General features: G+C 44.7%; 1 protein-coding gene across 11 annotated transcripts in view; it reads left to right on the top strand.

Annotated features, from left to right (window-relative positions):
- The window catches only part of CAMK2G (calcium/calmodulin dependent protein kinase II gamma), a 237,098-nt gene that overhangs the window by 154,368 nt on the left and 60,641 nt on the right, over positions 1–22,089 (top strand). For all 11 annotated transcript variants that reach the window (XM_026055831.1, XM_026055825.1, XM_026055829.1 and 8 more), the window contains exon 3: positions 13,960–14,019. In XM_026055831.1, the coding sequence (XP_025911616.1) occupies positions 13,960–14,019 (60 nt within the window). The remainder of the gene's footprint in view (positions 1–13,959; positions 14,020–22,089) is intronic.

Here is a 22,089-nt window from a genome sequence, read left to right as displayed (position 1 = left end):
TTGGAGAAGAGAAAAGAGACTGAAAAAGAGGCAGGGATCCTTTCTTGCCACATTCACCTTAAAATTGGAGGTAGCAGTTTTGGTAACAGGTTGAATAGGGTTCATCTGGCTATAGAGCCAGTTGTCCAGGTAGCGATGGCCAAAAGGAAGCCAGTTTTACCACGCTGTTTGCTGAAAATGATGGCTGTTGGGGAGCCTCTTTTAACACAGGGAGACAGTGGTAGGGTGCGGATTCTTGCTCTGTGGTGCGTGGAGCACGTGTGGGACTGTGGAGCATTTCTCAGGCTTCGGTCATAGGAGACTGTGCTCAGTTTTCTTTTTTTGGTTCAATACTCAACTTGTGTGGATCGAAATAACATTTGTTACTAACAAGGCCAGAAGTACTCCTTTTAGGTCAGAGCTGAGGCTGTCTGGTGGGTAGCGTGGGAGAAGCTTTCTCTGCCACTATTCCTCATTTGTGTGTTGGGGGGGGGGTTGTTGTTGGCTTTTTTTTCTTTTTTTTTTTTTCCCCTCACTTCAATTAAAACTTAAATAATGTAAATAGAGAAAGTTGCTTTGTGGCTATCAGTGTTAGCACTTTTAATAAATGTTCCACTGCATTTTCTTTCTTCTCCTGACACACCTTCCTTTTACCCTCTCATTTTGTGCTTGGGACAGGCAGCAATTCGCAGATCTGCTTGCTCTGAGTTCACACAAGCCCTATGGTTTCATCTCCTAGGCCTCTGTCAGTCATCTCGTTGTTTGTCAGTCTGTGTATGGGGCTGCGTTCTTGAGTGAAGCACTTATTTCTGTTCTAGGTATGCTGTCTGTTAAACACAGATTTTGTGTCTGTCTTGTGATTTGACACGTCTGTCTTCTTGATCTGCTGCTGTGGAATTCAATGCCAAAATGCACCACATAATTTAGATCTAAGCAATAGCAAATAGCTACACAAAAAAAGCTGTAGGTGTCCTTACAATTTGTATTATGGTAATGTAGCAGCATTAAATACCTTCAGACAAACAAGATCCAAACTGATCTAGCCAGAAGCATTAAACATTCATCAAAAAAAAGGGGGGGGATTTAAGAGTAAAGAGCAAATCAAAACTGTAGAATAACAGTTGCCTTTTTGGAAAAGAAGGGACACAAGCTCCTCTTTCCCTGGAAACCTGAAAGAAGGCATGATGAAGGCCAGGCTGACTATTTCAGGGCGCTGTGCTCGCAGGACAGGCAGGGCTGGAGTTCCTGTGTGAAGGATGCTGTTTGCAGGCTGTGCTCTTTCTGAGCAGAGCGCACACTTTCTTGGGGGGCAGTTCTGCCCAAACAAGCTAAACGTTGATTTTTGCACTTCTGCTGAATGCTGGGCATCATAATGAAGACCTGTTAGGTCCCAGTATGGCACTGAGGTAGAGCCTCATGCTTCTCGGTGTGAGGTATGATTAGGTATCCCAGCACTGGTAATGCTGCYTCTATCAGTTTTTGCTTTGAGAGGCTATTCAAAATCTGCTAGATCTAAACAGTATTGTTTCTTTATGCATTTCTCTTCCTGAGGAAGGATGACAACTCTGGTAGTGACACACTGAAATTCCAAAGACCTGAGGTTTTTTTCTCAGATCTGTCACTGACGTGGTCTCTGGCTTCAGTGCCTCTGTTTTTGTTTCCTCCATCTGTTTAAACAGTAAAAACGTGTGCTTCAGGGGTTGTCAGGTCACTTAGTAAATGTTTGTTACTCACCTAGAGATTCTCAGATGAAAGATGTCATGGAACTAGTTGTTCTTTCAAGTATTTTTTGGTTTTCTAAGATCTTTTTTTTCATAACCATATCTGTCTCATAGAAACTTGTCAGAATTTCAGTTTCCCTGGAATCTCTGCTTGTGGTCTGCAGGTCTAGGGACAACTAAAGAGAGATCTGCAGAGGGCAACTAAGAAACAGCTATTGCGGAAGTTTGTGTAAGCTAAGAGCCACTGCCCTGTGTATTGTTCTGCACATCTCATTGCAGAAAGTGTGTGGAACCCCTCTAAAAGATTGCATGTTTATTTCAAAACCACTTTTCCTTTCTTAATCTCTGCAAAAAGCATGTTGGGATGCCATTTATTGAAATACATGTTTTACAGCCAGCTTGTTAGATCTGAAACACATCCTCCTCCCCGCCCAACTTTCTAACCAAAATATGCAGTTAGGTGGGCGTGCACGTTAGTATTATAACTGCAGCCTCCTACCTCTTAATCCTGTAACCCACAACTACCTTTTTTGTGTGCGAGACCACAGCGTGCTGTCTGTAACAAACTGCCCCAAACCTGTAGTTCAAAGATGCAGATGTCATCTCAAGTCACCATGTCAGGCCATCAGACATAGCCTGTGCTGCAACACTTCTTGGGGCTCTTAGGCTACTCCCGGCTGGGTAGGAGGAACCACCCCAACACCTGTGAAGGAGGAGAGCATGCTCCTCCCTTCTGCCTCTCCACCAGTTCTCCAAGACCAGTTCTTCTTTTATAGGAAACATCAGATCTTTGCTAGTGAGCTTTCAAAGGATCAGCTTGGGGGGAAGGAGGGCTGGTTACCCCATCCTTTGTGTGACTTCAGGGTTGGCTGCTGTCACAGCAGAGGCCAGACTCCCCTGCTGTGGATCCACTCTACATCCAAGTGGTGACAGCATCTGGGGAAAGGGGTCGGCAGGGGGATTTTGCTCTTGCTCTCAGTGAAGTTACTGATAAGCTGGTCACATGAAACAAAAAATACATCAGCTCCCCTCCCCCATGCACTGGAGTGTTTCTTGGCTCTGCACCCAAACTAGCAGCTAAACACGTGATTTACTTGTAAAATGCAGCCAAAAAAATGGTGCCATTGCAGATGGGGAACCAGGGATGGGGGGGCTCAACCTGGGCTGCCCTATGTGTAGCCAGAGGCTGAGGGCCCCCAGGGAAGGAAGGGGGCACATCCGGCCTGTTAAAGTAAAGGAAGCTGAGGGGAGCTCAGTGCTGCAGGATGTGGGCTTAGGGGGATGTGCCCTGCAGGACATGGGGCAGCAGAGGAAAGTGTGAGCTGCCAGAGGCAAAAGGCAGGGGAACACCGAACCGCAGCCCCACGGCGGGAGGGAGAACGGCGCAGGTGGTGCTGCGCTGCGAAGCAGGCAGGGAGGGAGGGAAGGGCTCCACAATGCAGGGGGAGGGTGCCGACAGAAGGGGGGCTGGGGCTGGGGTTGAATGGGTGCTCTGAACTGAAGGATGTGGGGAAAGTCTTTTTGCAGGATGCAAGGTCTGAGGTGACCATAACAGAGGGTCATACTAATTTTTGCTCTGTTTGGATGCAAGGAGGGGGAAGCTGTTTGACCATTCAAGCTGTGGAGCTCAGCATCTTCTGGTCTGCAAACTTCTTTCTTTTGCTAGTTGCATTCATATCCCTTAAGGATCTCTTAAGCTTTTAAAATTACACTAACCAAATATATCTAAATGGAGCTAAAATAAGCCATTCCACTCAGCACAAGCCTGGTAGGGGCTGTCACACACATGTCCCACCGGGCTGGACAGCCTGCTAGTTGCGGCACTCTTAGCGTGAGCACAACTACACCACATTTCTTCCTGTGTCAGGACCGTGGCTGGTGCAGTTACACCTTCTGGCCACAGCAAATGCAACAGACAAAATAATTGCTGTCCTTTGCTGTGCTTTTGTCTGCCTGTAAAGTCTGTGGCTGGTGGTCTCCATTTCAAGTCGGGAAGAAAGTGGCTGCATTTTTGTTGTTGTCAAACTGAGGGTCGATGGCTACTGAAAGCTCCTAGAATGCACTGTTGCAAGAACAGTTCCCAGTATGTCCCACAGCAGCATGGGCTTTCCTCATGTTTCATCCAGCCCTGAGGAAGGAAAAAGTCTTGTAGAAGCAAGAAATGGTGCTCTCTGTAATAGCCAATGGAGCAGGTGGAGTTGTTGAATTGGTGGGTAGTTTTAAAGGTAAATTGGATGAGTTCTTGTTTATAGCAGCCGACTATAGGTATCAAACTTTAGGCTGCAGCTGACCACCCAGCATGGAGTTCGGAAGGTAACCTCAGTGTTGAAATGTTTTCTCGTCCACTTATTTACTACTGAATCGGGAAGAGATGCTGCCTGTATGACTTGCCTCCATCACAGTGGCATGAAGTGAGTGAGTTGCTGGCTAGCAGAAAAAGAGGAGGGGAGATGAAATCCAGATCAGAGACTCTTGGAAAGACTTAATTATGTTTTTTTAGTAACTGAAGTAAATAGTTCATGGGGAAAGCAAAGCAGAGAATAGTCAGGTCAGTACAGGTCTCATGTATCCCACTGGTGACATGGGGAAGGAAGACTAGGGAGGTGAAAAAACATTTATCCTCTCTGCAAGAGGATCTGGCATATCCTAAAGGGATATGTAGACTGGAAGCACGGCTTGTATGTAGGGGAAGGCATGTGTGTTGTGTGTCAGAGCTTACTGAAGACTGTTGGCTGGAGTCTGAATGGTTCTTTGGCCTGTATTAGTTGTTTTGTAGGCAGATATCCTCTGTTCACCTAACACTTTCATACTGCTGTCTCATTTTCCTGCGGTTGCACTAACACGAAGGCTTTCAGGCTGTGAAGCTACTGGGCTCTGCCCAGCCCATTGCTTTTACTGAGTAATACTGGAAACAGCTGTCGAAACAGCCCAAGCAACTGAATGTCTTGCGTTCTCAGAGCCTGGTCAGGAGAGACGGGGTGGCTGCTTGTGAGTCAAAGGGTAGGTGCATTAAGGAGTAGCTGCTTGAGCAGGGGCTCCGGAGGCATGCGGCTTGTGTGGGAGGGTGGGTCCGGTAGGGAGTGGGCAGCTGACGCTGTGAGGGATGTCATGTCAAGGGGCTTACAAAATCCTCCTCTAAAACTATAGCAAGCTCGGAAGGAGCTCCCTTGCTGAGGCTACTTTGTTCTGAGATGACCTCAAATGCGAGGCCAAGGGCTATTCCTACAGTGGATAGCTTAGGTGCTTGCTCCCTCCCTTTCCATCCCCTGGTGAATGCATATGCGCTTCGACTTAGCATTTCTTTGAAGTGCCGGCTTTGATCAAACCATGGGATCTGCTGTAGGTGAGAACCTTAGCTGAATGGTGGGAGCAGGTAGAGCAAACTGAGGGGATCTCGCTCCATTGCTGCCATTTTAATGCTCTGTAGAGCGTGCCCCGTTTAGAGACGTACGTAGGTGATGCATCAGGCATAGTTCCTCTCTGCCACCCTGAAGACTGAAGGTTGTTGGTAGCAGCTGCTTATAGTACTTTGGTGCTGCTTGGGTAAGATACAGCAGCATGTGCCTTTCTTGTCTAGGCCCAGGAGGGGTTTTGGAGGAGCCTGGAAAAATGTAGAAAGGTGCCTTTTGAAGTACCTGTAGGAAGGTGTTTTGTGCTTTGTATGCTCTTGGGGCTCCTCAGCATTTTGTCCAACCATTTTGTTCCAGGTTGTTTTGTGCAACCTTGCACAAACCAGACACTGTGCATTTCTAGAGAACAGGTATGCCTGTTCCTCTCTTGTTCTTTGTTTCACTCCTCATGCAGAAGCTAGTGAGCATTTTCTATACCAGCCAGTGTTGCTGGATCATGAAACTGGGGTGCCCAAGGCATGCTGAGCCTCTGGAGGCCTGCTGAGAGGTGGTGGCTGGTCTGCTAGGCCATGCTGGAGTGGGTGTCTTTTAGGAGCCAGGGCATGCCCTGGGTCATTGCGCTGTAAAGCTTTTCTGTGGTTGGAGTGCCCCAGAAGTGTCCTGAAACCCTTGGCCAGAGCACGTATGAAGAATCATCTGAAAAGAAAAAAATTACTGAAGGAGACAAAGGATACACCTCAGAGTGTAGTGAGGGATAGAAAATACCCAATCTGGCTTTATGTGTGCCCTTGTAGGCAAGGAGTGGCATGGCAGGCTTCAGCCCGTGCTTAACCTCCGTGTGTTAATATCGTTAATCGTGGCCGAGGTGACTTTCGCCTGTTGCTATGACTCTGCGCCGTGTCAGTGCGGTGACCTCCTTTGTCTCGGGGTTCCTGGAAAGTTACTGGTGTCTGTCTGAAAGCTCAAGACACCAACTTCCCCTTCCTGCTGCAGCACGCACCAGGCGGCTTTTCCTCTGCTTTGTAGTGTGTAAAATAGGTAACACTCAGGGTTCCTTCTGAAAACAAGAGGGCAGGAATTCTCCTTCCTGTGTTAAGTCCACCTGCTGCGTAACCCAAGGAAATTATACTATACTGGTCAAGTTTTGCTGACAAATTGAAAAACATGCATGTGAAAAGGAAAAGCAGCTTTGAATTGCACTGAGCACACAAATAGCAACGGCAAAGGTGTAGACTAAGGCATCCTATCTTTGCAAAGATCAGTCTGTTTTAAATAGTTTTAATACCTTCTTCCCCTTTGCCGCTGTAATATACATCTTCATATCTGCCTTCAGTTACTCTATTGAAGATAATGACAAGATAAAGAAATATTGGAAAAGAAAATAAATTTACCTGCCCCACTCTTTAGGGAGCTAGTCTGAGGTGCAGACACAATCCCTTAAACCATCCTGGCTTCTGCATTTGCTGTGTGGTATTGGTAATCTAATTTCTACATTACTTGGACAAAAAAGTGGAAAATCCACTCTAAATTTGTGCAGGTTTTGTTGTTGACTTTTTTTTAACATGTCCCAGTACAGTGATACCAGGAGGTTCACAAATACTCATGTGTGGAAACACAGCTTATTACAAACTGTATGAGCATCCTGGCTCTTTTTAAGATCCCCGTGTGTATGTACTTTGAGGGGTAGGATTACACTTCTATGAGGGGATTGTTTGTTTTAGGGAGGTTAGGAGAGGGTGGGGAAAAAACTATTGCAAGGTAATAACCTTAGCGGCTTTTGCTGGAGGAAAGATTTTGTCAGAAGTTATGTCTAGCAGTGTTTATTGAAAGTTGTCTTCTATTTGTTTATGGTGTCCTGTTGGCACTTGAGCCTGCTGCTGTGTGAGTAGCTGAAGGTGAGTGACGAAGGCCTTACCGCTGTCTTGCTTCTCCAGCTTTTGCCTGGGTGAGAAAAGGGGGCCTTTACTGTTTTGTTTTCTCTTGCTCACTCCAGCAGTGCCTTCGCGTGGGTGCCTTTGCGGCTCTCGTGCGGTGGCTGCAGCGGAGGTGGTCCGGCAAGAGGAACCCCACCACAGGCGCCCCTCTGCTGGCACCCGCTGGCCCTTGGGAGGGAGGGCCCCTGGGGTACTGCGCGGGGAGCTCAGCGTCAGGATTTGGCTTTTAGAAATGGCATCTGGAAAGAGTGTAGTATGCCGTAACAGACTGATTAATGATAGCTAGTCTTTGAAATGAGAATGTAGAAATACTGCTGTGAAAAGGTAGAAATCCCTGAGCTGCAAATAGCTGGAGGGAGGGAGAGCGTTGGGGAAGTATTGCTATATGCTTGTTCGGTTTATAGTCTTCTCTAGGCATCTGCTGTTAGCTATTGTCAGAAACAAGATACTGAATCGACATGGACCTCTGGTCATTCTTAAGGCCTAGTATGACTTTTGTCGGTAATGACTTCCACAGAAAGGAAGTAGTGGTGATCTGAGACTTGCTGGTTTTTATGTTTGAAGTGGTGGCATGGCATATTGCCCTATGCTGACCCATTTCAAACACTAATAGTTATCTCTGCCCTTTTATAGCACAGTGTTATCTGAGAAATAAGAGAATATAGGGGGAAGTCTGTGGTTTGAAGCTCAGAATGAGGGAGCTAGCTCTGTTTTGCTGGGAATATCTCAGAGAGGAAGTTTAAATTTAAACGAGCAAAGAAAAGCATGAATGACCTGAAGGCACAGGCTAGTCTCATGCTGCAAAATCTATTTGATGCAAATTCGATTTCAACTCAAAAGATATCTCAGCAGCTGGCACCAACTGACTATCTCCCAGAATTGGCATGATGACAGCAATCAAACTGAATTTATTGCCTTGGGTTTGATTCCTCTTCCGGACTCTTCCCATTCTCAGAAAAGTAATCTAGAATGAAGACACCATTCCTGTGGGAATACAAGCTTCCTCTAACTGCAATGATAAAGCACAGTTCTAGTGCAGGATGCAGACAGGTGGACTGTATTAGTGAGCAGCTCATGTATATACTCCAGTTGAGAGCAGGAAAATTATATATTGGTAAAGGGAGGAGCAAGATTTTTTTTTTTTAATTTTTTTTCTAGCCCCATTTTTCTTGAAACAGGGATGATTAGGGTCAGTTTTGTTGCTGCCTCTTTTTAGTGAACTTGGGAAAGAACCTATCCTCCCATTGGGGTGCTTGAGCTTTTAGACAGCTCTAGGGAAGCCCTTTTTTGAGGCAGGTGTCCTAAATAAAGAGCAAGCCATGGCCACACCACCTCAGTATAACTGAAATCTGGTAAAGCCAGCCAGTATTAAGACAAACATTGCTGTGGGTGTACTCCTTCATTTATGAAACTGTTTCAAAACAGTGTTGTGTTTCTAGTGCTTGTTGAAGCAAGTGTGGTAGAATTTGTTTTTTTCCACCTGATTTTCTGGCAGGTGTGAAATTAATCACTTCCTCTGGTAAATGTTTTTTTTATTTAATTGAATGACTGTTTTGTCCACTCTTTCCGTTATTTTTCAGTGCTGTCTTGTACTTCTGTTTGCCATGAGAAGTGACTACCTGAAATAGGCGTTACATATTTTCCTAGAGCAATAAATCTCAGTGCTCCCTGGCCAGGTGGGTCGGGAACAGGAGATGAAGGGCACGTCTCTGAATCTCCCGGGACGCAGGTCCTTTGAGGAGCTTACGGAGAGGCTTTGGCTGGAGACCGTGTTCATATCGCAGCTGCCCGCAGCTGAAGCGAACCCCCCAGCGCGTCTCCGGGGAGCGAGAGTCAGCCGGGGCACGGCGCAATGCCTGCAGCCAGCTGGGCCTCGCGCGGCGCCGCCTGTGCGGGGCAGGAGCCTCGGCACCTGACAGCTAGCGCCTTCCCTGCCGCTCGAGTTCAGCCCTCGCCCAGCTGCCTTGCGACCGAGCTCCTTTGCGGGTTTGCAGCAGGTTTCTTTCGCTGGACTCTGCCTCCTGAAGGCATGCTGCAGCTCGGCACAGGCAGTTCTCCCTTTCCTTCTCTGGCAGCCCCTTCTGCTCCCAGCACCTCCAAGAAGGCCGGTTAGGCACCATGACCTTTTTCATCTTTCTGTTGTTGTTGTTGTTGTTGTTATATAAATGCTCTCACTGGACAGCTCCAGACTGCTGCAGCTTGCAGGTGTCCTGTGCCCTGTCCCCCTCTCTGCAAATGTTCTCCTGCTGGCCTCTGGGGCCCTTGCAGCAAAAGCAGCCGGGGAGGATAAACCTCCGGAGAAGCAGCAGTGCGCAGAGTGGCCAGAATAGACAGTTGGGAACCAATTCCCTAGGGAAGAGCGGAGCCCAGAAGTTGGGCCTTACTTTATTCATCTCTGGCACAGCATCTTTGAGGTAACAGTCTCAAGTGGTCAGAAGATGAAAGAACTTCCTTGCAGAAGAGCAAGAAATGCACATCATTATGGACCTGGCCATATCCCCCACCCTGCTGGAGACTGTTGGTTTTTCATGAAGTAAAGCTGTCTGCATTTTGCTTTTTATTTCTCACTTTGGTACACCCGTCTTTTATATCACATTATCTTGTTTTTCAGATGAGTTTGATGTATTTAGGCCAAATTATCCTGGTTTTGGCCTTCTGTATCCTTTTTGGTCTTCTGTACTCAGGCTGCGTTGTCTTTGTTTTCACTGGCTCAGTTAGAGATTCTTGTAGCTGCGACATTATTAACAGTGCGCAGCCGCTTCTGTCCATCCCTTGAGGACGAGCGGTTCTGTTCTGGTAAATGGACTGCCTGTATGTATAAAGTGAAGCAGTTTCATTTTTGCAAGTCCTTAACTTTTGCAAATGGTGCTAACACAATCATTCTTGCTTTCTATTAAAGAAAACCCCTAGACAAATTAAGAAGCCAAACCAAAGAAATCCCAGCTCTTTGAAGAGCCAGTTATTTGGTTATCAGGTATATTCTAAAGACATTTTGTGTTAATTACTAGAACTACGCTTACAGAAGCATTTGCAGAGTAATAATGCTAATGACATATTGGTTAAGTGTAGTCTTAATTTTTGAACCAAAATGCAGAAATTTTATCTGTATAGAGGCCTGATAGAGAGAACTAGATATTTGTAACTTAGTTTGCACACTGAAAATGAGAAGACTTTGTCCTCCTGCTTTAAGCTCCATCTCTTAAAACATTTGAATTTTAAATTTTGCTACAAATAACCTATGTAGACTGGACTTCTCTGTCCATGTAGCTAGTCATTGCTCTAGACTGTAGATAGAGGAATTGTCCAAATATCAAAGTTCTCTCTCTTTTGGCTGGAAAACATTCAATGAATATTAGATGAGTGTTTGTAATATCCTGTACTTAAGTTTTAAGCATTAGCAATTGTTCAGCAGTAGACAGTTCTGTAACTTAGCAGGAAGAAAGCTTAATGAAATCCAGAATGTGGAAACAGAAGCTAAATGAAATCAGACATGGAAATACAGTGCAAAATTTTAACAGCAAGGTTAATTAATGTTTGGAGAAACTTCGGTGGATATCTGGCTTTATACATCACTTGAAGTCTTTAGTGTGAACGCTTACATTTTTGAAAAGATATAGTGTGTTTTAGACATCATGAAAATTGCTTGTTAATATTCCTTAGCTTGTGAAAAGCAGGAAATAGACCTAATGTCCTAGGCCTCAGACCCCATAACCTAGGTCAGGATGTGTTGCTGTGTTTGTTAGCTACAAGCTTTGCTTCTGCTGTGCATTAAGAATATACACCTTCACCCAACAGATGGCTTGCGAAAGTTTGATCTAATGGGAGGGGGAGGAGAAGTTATTTGCTTTGCAAGCTCTTGATAAGGCAGGGATCTGAGCCCATATCCTCTTTACATCATTCCTCTAATGCATTTATGAATACTTTGGGTTTTTAAGATTCTGTGAGCCCCTGTATAAGATGAGATGAGATGTCTTATGCCCTGACCTTTGACTGCTCTTTTGGCATCACAGAATCTTATTTTTTCTGTTTCCTATTGGGAATGATCTTTGTTAGACCAGAGAGAGAACTAGAAAAATTATAGCTCTGTGTTTATCCCTTATACACTGAGATGCTGCGTTGCTTCCCACAAATACCAAATGGACTTGGCCACTGACCCTGGGAGCAGGAGTGACATGCCATACACTGTGCCAAAGGCTACCTGGAGATGCAGATTAAAAGGGGCTCTCTTTTGGGGGTGGGGGCTCCTTTCAAGTCACAAGTTAAGCTGTGCTCTGGTGTCATCTGGAATTGGTCAGCGATCCTCCAGGACTGCGTCAGGCAGTGGCAGCACACCAGTGCAGCCTGACCTTTCGGTGCTCTCTGCTCATCTCCGCGGGCCAGTGCTCCCGGGGCTGGAGCAGCCGCGCTGGGGTGTGTGCTTTCTCTCTCCGAGATGTGCTTGAGTTTGCCTGTTTTGTTGCCCTGGAGACAGAACACTGTGGTATGCTTCCCCCCTGACCAGAAATAGTTTCCTGTACCTTGTGACCAGAGTGCTGTGCTCCACCTCTGGTCGCCAGCCAGGCTTGGTGGTGCTGGAGGGATGGCGTGTGGGGTGGTGACCTCTTGTCACAAGTTCTGGTGTGTCCGCTGCCCAGGATCACTAGCTGCCCTGCCTGCTCCCCTCCCTCTGCAAGATGGTGTAGGGTTTCAGGGGAGCAATTGCTCTTGATTTACATCTCCCGTGGCATTTTGATGGTTATGTCATTTTGTTTGAGCCTGTGCTCCTGTCAGCTGTCTGTCTTGGCTGTCAGGACTCGGTAGCTGAGTAGCACGTGGTGAGCTCTTACCTCTCCTTCCCCCTTTGCTCAGCTGCTTTTGCTGTCTGCTTCCTAGTGTCCTTGTGCTTGGGAACAGATTCTCAGCAAGTGTAACTGGGCCCAAGGGCGATGTGATCAGGGTGGCTGAAGGATCCCCTTCTGCAGGACTTCCAAGTAGAGCTGGGAGGGAAAGCAGGGAATTTGCAAGACCCAGGCGTGCGAGCAGCTTATGGACAGTTTATCATCAGTTCTGGTCCTGCTATAGGAATGTGGCCCGAGTGCAGAGGGTGCAGTGCAGTCTGTTGCCATGCAAGTGTTTTGCAGAACTTCATTTGTGAGAGACGCTTCTAAAAGGGAAGCCAAGGCAGTCTCCCCCTGGCCCCCGCCAGCAGTGCAGGCGAGAAAGAGCTTGCATTGCACCAAGACCTCGGGAGCGTGGAACCACTCCAGCCTTTCTTGCTGTCTGCTACTTTATTGGAGTGGTTCTGGCATAGAACAGTGAAATGTATGCAACAGCAACAACAATTTCCAGGACTGAGAAGGAAAGAGAGATGAAAGGAGTAATTTACTTTCCCCCGTCCCTGAACAGTAGCAGATGAGGATGTAGGCACATCTCAGCCCATATAAAATATTAACTGGGACATTTTCTACAGTTCAGCAGTGGGAAAGAAGACAGAAATTCTGCAGTGCCCTGAGCTGCTATTCCGAGTCCAGGAGAGAGGGATTCTGAGCAGAGACCTGTCTTGGTCTCCCCTTTCTGCTCATGGGGAAGGGAATGGTTGCCCAAAGCTTGTCTGTGCAAAGGAAAGGGAAGGCCATGCAGAGACCATAGAGCTGCGTAGGCTGTTAGGTGCAGCAGTGCAGGATGGCTTTGAAGTGGCTCTCTAGTGGGGTTCCTGTAAATCAGAGGGTGCTACATTTCTGCTAGTGGTCTGCTGAATAGCCCAACCAGCCTAGTGTCCTGCTTACTCCTGTGGAAAAGACTTGTGTGTCACAGGGGATGCAGAGAAGGTGTGCTTTCAAGGCTGCATGCTGAAGATCTGATAGAGAAGAAATGTCATGAGGGAGCAGGGACTGGTGCCAGTTCCCCTTTCTTTGCCCTTTTGATGGGTGGGCTGGGAGGAAGGGCTGTCCTTGTTTCTTGCCTCTTTCTAGGCATCTGCATTCCCCAGAGGCCTAGAGTTTAGTAACTGCCAGGGCTGCCTGAAAGATTTGCTTCTCTCAGATCCTTTCAGTGAAGCTCTGCTTGTCTGATGTGAGCATTTCACTTGAGGGGATGGGGGCTTTGTAGTGAAAGTCAGGGATCAATCATTGCTCTTGTGGAAAAAATCTCCTTTCTGTCTGAGCATCAGTGACTAGAAGGGCCCCCTGCTTCTTGGCTGAGAGTGTCAGGGTTACTCTAGCTCCTTCACCTTTCCTTGCCCCCACACGTTAAATTTCAGGGGAGAAGAAACTGTTTTTGCTCTCCTTGATATTTTTTTTCTTTAATCCAGATGACAGTCCTGCTCAAACTGACATTGCCTTTGGGCTGGACTAAGCACAGTTATCATTTAGGCAGCATTTCTTGCCTGCAGATCTCGAAATGCTTGATCAGCAGCATTTCACCAGCAAGTCCGTCCGTGGGTACTGAAGTATGGTTACCTTTATGGTTGGCTGCAGCTGGCAGTGTTCCTTACTCCGTGCGACAGCTGTGCCCTAGCAGTAGCCATGTATTTCTCCTTCCTGCCCTGCCCTTCTTCCCCAGTGTTTCTCTGGGGCAGCAGCAGATCCTTTCCCATTTCGTGCAGGTTATCTCTTCAGAGACTCTTCCTCCTCCTCTCTGGCCTTGGAGAAGGGGGGTAAGTCTCACAACAGATTTCACTAAAACTGACTTTATATTTTTGTGCAGCTGAAGAGTGGTGTGTTTAACTGTGCTACTGCTCACTTGGAATCGAAGCAGAAAACACCCAGTTTAGCCCCAGCTCTGGAGCAGGCATGGAGGTCCTGTGCAGCCTTGGCTGTGGATATCCACACAGCCCTCGACTCAAACAGTTGTAAGGTTTTGGGAGATGGTTGCATTCCAGCAATTTCCAGTCTCACACAGCCCTCTGGGTCACTGTTTTTCTTTCTCCACTGAATATGAACAAGAGCCTAGTTCAGAGTTGTGCAGCTTAATGTCATATTTCTTATTCTCTTTCAGATCATCAGAAACTGGAACGTGAAGCTCGAATCTGCCGACTCTTAAAGCATCCAAATATCGGTAAGCTTCTCTGGACTCAGAGGGACAGGGAGGTGAGACAGGAGTCAAATGGCTCATTCTTGCGCCCAGTAAGAAAGGAAATGTATTCTGAATATTCACAACAACTCTAGTCAAATGTGCCTGTTGAAATCGCCTTAGCTTCTCCCTTTGACAAATTCTGCAAACAGCTGTGTCCCAGTCCCTGAGCCTCCTGGGCCAAGTGTGCACCGACATGTGCTGTGCTCCTGCCTGCTCCTCCTGGCAGGGCTGCCCCTGATGCTCGGCTGATGCCCAGCTCTGTCCTCATTTGGCGCATGTGCTGCAATGGGAGTGAGCAGAGTTGTGTGTGTTTTCCCCCCACCTCTCTTCTACTTCCTCTTCTTGGCACTTTTCTGTGCATCCATTTAAAGGCTGTATTCAGTGAGATACCCAAATTTAAGAGAGAGTGGATTAATATGTTGTCTCTTCTCATTCCAGTGGTCATTTGCTCTGAAAACAAAAGAGCCAATAACTTTTTTCTGCTCCTGAAGTTTTGGGGGTTTTTTTGTTTTTATCTTTTGCTGAGTGTCTCTTTCGTGTGGCTTGTTTCCATGGTTATCCTGCATGCAGGTTTTTTTGTTTGTTTATTTGTTTGTTTTGTGCTCTCCCCCAGTGAAACAGATGGGAAGAAAGAATTGCCCACTTCAACAGTGGGCAAAAAAAAAAAAGTGGTGGAGTCCAGAGAATAATTTTGACTTCAAATAAAAGAGGAGGGGAAAATAAGACAAGCTTCAAACAAAAAATACATTATTTACTAAACTGGAGAGGGAGGACATGAATTCTGTCTTGTTCCAAAGTGCCATAGAAGTTTGCCTTATGTTTTTCATTAGTGAAACTTTACATTGTTTGCTGTAAGTTGCTTTGAGTAAGAAATTTGGAGAGTGTATTATCTCTTTTTTTTATGAGTTTTAAATAAATAGAGCTCTAGAACCTTAGCTAAGGTGTAACTTGGGTTAATTTCTCGAAAAAATAAATAAGAAATACCAACCTGCCATCTTTGACCATGCTACTGTTAATTACTCCTGTCTGGGAAAACTGTACTGCAGTTTCATTGCCTTCCTTTTTCATAACCCGTTTAGATGAATATGTTCTACAAAAACACATTTTAAAATGAAAATTCATTTAAACTCTAGAGATTTGGTAATTGTGGAGCTAAAAGTTTCTTCTCTCAAAGCATGGAGAACTTTGGCAGCAGCACTGTAATCTTCTCCAAAGCAGCTGTAGCACTGTGCTTCAGACTTAATCTGATAATGTTGGAGAGCTAGCTAAATTTTCAAGTTCCATCTAGACTGAGGCCTCTGATTGCATTAGCTAAGAGACTGATATGATTGTGTTGCTGAATGAAAATGAAAAGTTCATTTGGATGAACTTTTCCAGTTCCAGATATGCTTAGATTTTTGCTGTTTGTGATTTTTTTCCCTAAAGATAGAAAATTTCCCTCAAAAATAATGAGTTTCATCAGTGGAGATGACTTTTTTTTCACAGCATCTGTCTCATCTCCTGACTTTCAGATTCCTAATTTTTTGCTCCTATCCTCTAAAGACCTGGGAGAGGAAAGGTGCCTTACAGCATACCCTGCAGACCAGTATCTGTAGCCTGTTGCACATGCAATGAAGGAGCAATTTCCGTTAGTTCAGGACCCCACAAAATGCAGAGCACCTGAGTGGCAGCCTTTCAGCTGAAGGAGCTGAAGAAGCTTTCTGTTCATTATATCGGAGTACAGTTGTAGAAATATGAGGAGAGGAGCAGTCATTCTCTTCTACAGTAATTTGCAGTGATGAATATACTGGCCTGTAAATTTATTGCTTGACAGTATACAGAGTGACTAAAGCTCATACTAGGAGTTAGCTACCAAGCTTCTTTTGCCCCATAAGACTTGTTGCAATTATAGTTTAAAGATCATTTCACTTTTTATTTTGATCTTAATTTCTCACTCCCATCATCTGTCCTTTTAATCGATTCTTACATCTCTTCTTGTCAGACATCTCAAAATTTAAACATTGTATACAAGAGGAAAAACATTTTTATGGGTAAACTCCACTGCAAACGAGCATATTACATTCCTAGTTCAATTCTACAGCTGGTTTCTTATCTGCAATGAGCGACATTGCTTGTCTCCTGCTGTATTATGCTTTGGAAAAGTCACTTGTGGGGAATGTATATGGTCAGTGGTTCTCTCATTTTCTGCAGAGCATTTTTTGTTTTCCTAGAACAGAAGTTTTTTTATTTTAAGATAAAGAGATCAGTCATTCTAAACTCAATGGACAGTCACAAATAGCAATAAAAGAATAAAATTTTAGGCCTACGACACAATCTTAGACCTCAGGAAGTCATACGGTCCATTCAGTATTCCTGTGAAAACATTTGATACCTGACCCATTCCAGGCATGTTTGTTCTTAAAGACCTGTAATGATTCCACAACTCCTAGCGGCAGTTTTTAAATGTTTAATTCTTCTATCAGCTAGACATCAGAAAAACATATTTTGCTGCTATCTTAGTCTTAGCCTGTTATTTCTAGTTCTATCCAGAGTATATGTGGAAAGTAGTTTTTCTTTCTTGTAACAGGCTTTTACATACTTGAAGACTGTTATCATGTCTCCTTTCAGTCTTCTTTTTTTCTTTAGACTAAACAAACCCAGTTCTTTCAATCTTTTCTCATACATCATGTTTCTAGAGCTCCAGTATTTTTTTTTTTTTTTCTTCTTCCAGTTCCTTGGCCTCTCTCCAGTTTCTTCACATCTTTCTAGAAATGTGATGCCCAGAACTGGACATGACAAGCCTCTAACTGAGGCCATGCATGTGCTGATTATAGGGGGAAGAATTGCTTCACCTGTCATACCAAAGATATTTTTATTTTGCTTATCAACCTGTGAAACTTGCTTTTTGAATACATTGTTGATGCACATTTGCTTTCTGACCCATTATTGCCCCAGACCACTGCAGAACTGCTGGCAAGCAAATCATTTTTCCATCTTGGATAGATGAGAATTCCTACCAAAGTGAACACTATTTTTGTCCTCATTAAAATAAAGAGGAAGAAATTCACTATGCGTGGGTTCACTCTGAATTTGTAAAGACCATTTTGATTTCTCTTCTGATATTATGATATGCTTGCAGCTCCTCTCACAGTAATATAATCTTTAATAACAGTGCCATATATTACATCATGTAGATAATTAATACAAATGTTAAACTGTGTTGGACTGGACAAACACTTGAAGATATCACTTGATACATTGTTCCAGTTTGACAGTGAGCAATTTTGAGTATGTTTGATTTTTTCAATGAGTTGTATACACCATTGTAAGCTAGTTTCATATGCCCGTTTTTCTAACTAGTTTTTCTAACTAGTTATTCTTACCTTCTTCTAGCCTGTTATCGTGTAACTTTGCTGCTTGCGTTTAGGTCTTCAATAAAACAAATATGTATGTTAAGATAGGCAGATAGTAGCCCAAGATACAGAACCAAATTCTTCTTCTGATTTCTGCCTTCATATCCTGTGCTTCAGTGCTTCAAAGTTAATTTCTTTGAGGGAATTTACAGCAGTAGTAAACCGCTGTCCTCAGCATCTATCAGAATTATTGCTTTTTCAGGTTTTCCTACTTCTGGCTGTTTCTCCCAAATACACCTGCACTTAATTATTTTGAGTTTTAACTTCTATCTGTTGGCTTGTCTCAGAATAGACCATAATTTTGGACACAACCTTATTTAAAATGGGGAGAAAATTGTAGAAAAATCTCCTGTGGATTAGATGAATTTTTTGGCCTCATTCAGTTTTACTTTCTTTGACAAATGGTATTTCCTCCTGGTATCTCTGCCTCTCTCCTGGGAATGACTTTAATAGATGTGTAAATAAGGCCTCCAGTCTGTGCGCACTGAAGCGATGATTGTGATCAAGGTATGAGTTGCTGCAAAGACCAAGAAGGATTTTGTGCTTCTTTTTGCAGTGCAGTTAGAGAACACCACAACACTCATCAGTAATCTGAGTGGGAAACAGGATACATTGACCACATCTGCAGACCCCGTACTGGATTTGTTGCCTTCATGGTTTGATCCACAACTTAAAGTTCACTCTTTCTTCATTTTAAGAAATTATTCTTGTTAATCAGACCCTCATTTTTTTTTCTTTTTATTTTTTTTTCCTCCAGCCACTTGGAATGTTTTCCTATCAACCTTTTCTTTATAAGAGATTTGAATCATTTCCATTGTGAACAAGAAGAAACTGTAGGCTGTGTTTTGCTGTAAACAGCAAATTTCCTTGGTTTTGGCTGCAGACATCCAGACTGCCTTTACAATTGGGACAGAAGAGATGTTACATGCAAAGAATAGTTGAAACACTGGGAATTCTCCAGTAGCTTGGCCATATTTGCGCCCCAGGGGAGGCTCAGGGGTTTCAGCAATGTGATACTCCAGGGTCCAGCCCACTGCTGGTGTGATTTGTCCTGCTGTGAGAGGTGCAGGGGGATTGCTGGGAGGCTGCTCCTTTCTTCAGGTGAAGCTGTGGCAGAGGAGATGGTGTGGGGAAGGAGGGAAGACACCTTGTAGCAAGAGTTACGGTTCGCAGCTTTCACAGTCACTGAGCAGCTTTTCCTTGGAAGTGGCATGGGGCTGTCAGAGGGGAGGGTCAGTTGCTGTGGTTCTGGGGCTCAAACACTGATGTTTTTCTCTCTACACCTTTAATTTGCTCTCCTTCCCTCGCCCAAGAAAAAAACAGCAGAATATCAGCAGGACAGAGTGCTTTGCTGCTTGGAAGTTTGAGCCTTTGAGCTGCGAGGTCCCATGTGGTACCTCTAGTGCCTGCGCTGCTGGTGCAGCCCAGCTGTGTGCCCACAGCTGCCTGGCGGAGAGGAGGCCCCCCAGCCTCCCGGCCAGCCAGCCAGCTCTCTGTTTCTCATTCTGCTTCTCTCTGTTACTTGTTTTCCTAGCCAGTATTTATTTACTACTTCTTGCTTTCTCCTTTTTCTGCTCCTCTTCCTATAGTCTTTCCTGTAGTTTAAGAAATGTGTTTCTCCGCAGCCCCTGAGCACCAAGCAGAATGGAGGGTGGCCTCAGTCCAGGCAAATCATGCAAGCAACAACTTGCATGATGAAGGGAGAGCTGCAGATTGACTTTCCTGGGCAGTGTGAGAAAGGAGTTGTGAAAATCAGGTTAGTGCAGCAAGGGAGGGGATCAGGCAGAGCATCTGCCTGCATGGCGACTGGAGCACTGCTTTGCTGTGCTGAAGGCTGAGTCGTCACTGATGACAGAGAAGTTGGTGGCAAAGCTACGGAGCCTGTATGAGAGACCTAAAATTTGTCATAGCCTCCCGTTTTAAAATATTTTATTAATTCTAATAAAGTGGATGTTTTCCATGTATTTTCTTTGAGATACTTTCTTGTTAAAGATTCTTGAGATTCTTTCCTTTCTTTATTAGTATTCTTATTTTATTTTAGAAAAAGCACCCATATAATACTTCCTGTTATCAAGAGTACTTTGCTTATCTGGTACATGTATAATCAGAAATTATTATTAACAATTCTGGATGGTCATGATTGCAGCTTTTTCAGGAAAGTAGGAAATATTCCTGCTAATGCACTCTTTTGGCTTGTGTAATGTGTGAGTAGGGCATACTGAATGTTATGTATCCTGTGCTGAACTTCAGGCTTTCAGTACAGACATTGGAAAATGACAATTAAAAAACAGCGTCTAGTTGGTGCTGAAATGTAAAAAACAAAACAAAAAAAACTGTGGCAGGAAGATCACTGTCTTGACCTCATTTTAGGCTAGAGCTCTTAAAAATGTTTCGTTGAGGACAATGCTGAAAAAAATTGAGTGTGTGTGTGGCTTTTGATATTCTCTTAGGACTGTTCCTTGTCTTTCCATGCGGAGCTTGCAGGAGTTTGGTTCTGCCTAAAAGGAGTCAAGTGTTAACAAACTCATTCTCTCTTTCATTTTCCAGAGCTTTAAAACTGCAGTTGGTATGAAATGCTGTGGGCTTGGGGAGTTTACAGCAAGCTGGTGTATATCCAGCCTACTGTAACTGCTTGGTGTCAGATTTGGGAGGACAAGGAGGGGAAGACTCCATGATCCTAAGGGACGGGTTAACAGCAGCATGGTATGTCCTGTTAGCTAACTGTCCTGCTGCTATTAGTTACTGCTCTAACAAAGTCAGCATTAGCTACTGGAACAGATGATTTCTAGAGAATTATTTGTATTACACAATTTAATGCTTTTTAATAGCAAATTTTTAATTAAAAGGAGAGTCCTTTTGGAAGCAGCCTGAGCAGCTGCAGCTGAATTCTGGTGTTTAATGTAATTAGAGAAACAGCTGGGGTTGGAGCTGAGCACCAGCTCACAGCAGCCACAGGTTTGCGACGGCTCCTTGCGGGCCGGCACGATGAGTATCGGGACCCATGCGGGAGGCGCGCTGGTGCGCAGCCAGTCTCTGCAGTGGTGGGGCAATTCCCTGCTTGGCTGTTAGGATGGGGAGCGGATGGGGAGTGGGTGGTAGCCATCTGTGTCAGTTCATTTGTCGCTTGTGCTGCCATGGGCGATAGTGCTCAGTTTGCAGACTGTTGGGCCATGTGTATCTATGTATATACTTTCAGCATCTCCTGGAAAACTGGAGAATATCTTTGGAAGAGAGCAGCATCAGGAGGGTTTTAGCCTCCAATTTTATTCAGCTTCTTCTTGCATACACTGTTTCTTTAAATATGCCCCTTGTGGTATCTCTTTCCTCCTCCCTTTCCCCATGATACAGGCAAATGTTGTCTGATGTCTGGTTGGAAACTGCGGAGAAGTGAGGCTGCGGCTGTTTCTAATGAGTGGCTGACCTTTATATAGCATCCTTCAGTCCAGAAGACCACAGAGCACTTTTGAGATTGCATTACTAAGGCTGTTTGAAAGAGTTACTGTGTTGCAATTACCATGACACAAGAGACAACCGGAAATCTGTCGGGTTGCATTGGCTCTGCTGCAGGTACTGCAACAAAGGCAAATTAATTTGAAAGCCCCAAATGTTATATAATCACAGCATAAAAATTTTGTAATGCAGAGTTTCTTGGCCAGCTGTGTCCTTTGTTTTCCCATAATATTCAAATGCTTACACTTATGAACGTCAATGAATTTTCATTTAGCATATAAGAGCACCCTATACCATGTTTTGTGCTCTGCCCCTAAGGACAGGCAAAGACCTTTACAACACAGGTACAAGCATGTTTCAGCCCACGTTGCCCTTTCCTAAGCAGCAAAGTAGAGATGGTGGGAATTGTCCCATGAAATTCTTCGTCTGTTTGTGTGTTTGCCTTTTGCTGTGACTTTGGCAACTATTTTGACTACTTGCAGTGATATGCTTGCAGCAGGTTGCCAAAAACCACCCCGTCTCCCAAAAGCCTGCCTACCCCCTCTGTGGGCTGAGCACGCAGGCAACCCTGCTCTGCCGCTCACTGTAATGTGAGGTGCAGGGGGCTGTTCTTCCTGGGGACCTGGGTGGCAAGCACAAATTCTCCTGCCCTGTTGTTCTTGAGGGGATAGTCAAAAGATGGTAACATTCAGCCCATTGGGCACACTGAAAGGAAAGATGGAGTCAAATTTAGGTGAGGCATAGTTGGTGGTCGCTAAGCTGTCTCTCCACATGCAGTTTTTCAAGAATATAGTCTGATAGCTTCATCTACTGTACCTCTGTGTTTGTGACCCCAATATCAATTGGTCTTTTAAATGGGTCCTTTAAAAATGAGCTGTCACCTTTTGATAATCTTTTTATATTCCTGTCATTCAGGTGGATTTCTGTAAAAATTGAAGGCTGCTTTCTGGCTTCTTCGTGATTCACTGAAACTTTTGTATCCTCAGAATCTTGCATTGTGTGACTCAGCAGCAATTTCCATTGTTTTCAGGCTGGTACAACTTGTTGAGGGGGAGATCTTCCTCTTTCACTCAGTCGCTTTGTATCTTGCTCAGGTATCAGGGACTTGCGGCTGTACAGAGTCGCTTTATTTAGGAAGGGAATGCAAAACGTGACATGACTGGTACAGTATTGCTTCTTCTCACTAAAATGCTTAATTTTCTACAGTTAA

The sequence above is a fragment of the Apteryx rowi genome, unplaced genomic scaffold (assembly GCF_003343035.1).
Source record: "Apteryx rowi isolate R43461 unplaced genomic scaffold, aptRow1 scaffold_126, whole genome shotgun sequence".
In the NCBI taxonomy this organism is placed as follows: Eukaryota; Metazoa; Chordata; class Aves; order Apterygiformes; family Apterygidae; genus Apteryx; species Apteryx rowi.
The sequence above is the reverse complement of the archived record's forward strand: the minus strand, read 5'-3'. Positions and strand labels throughout refer to the sequence as shown.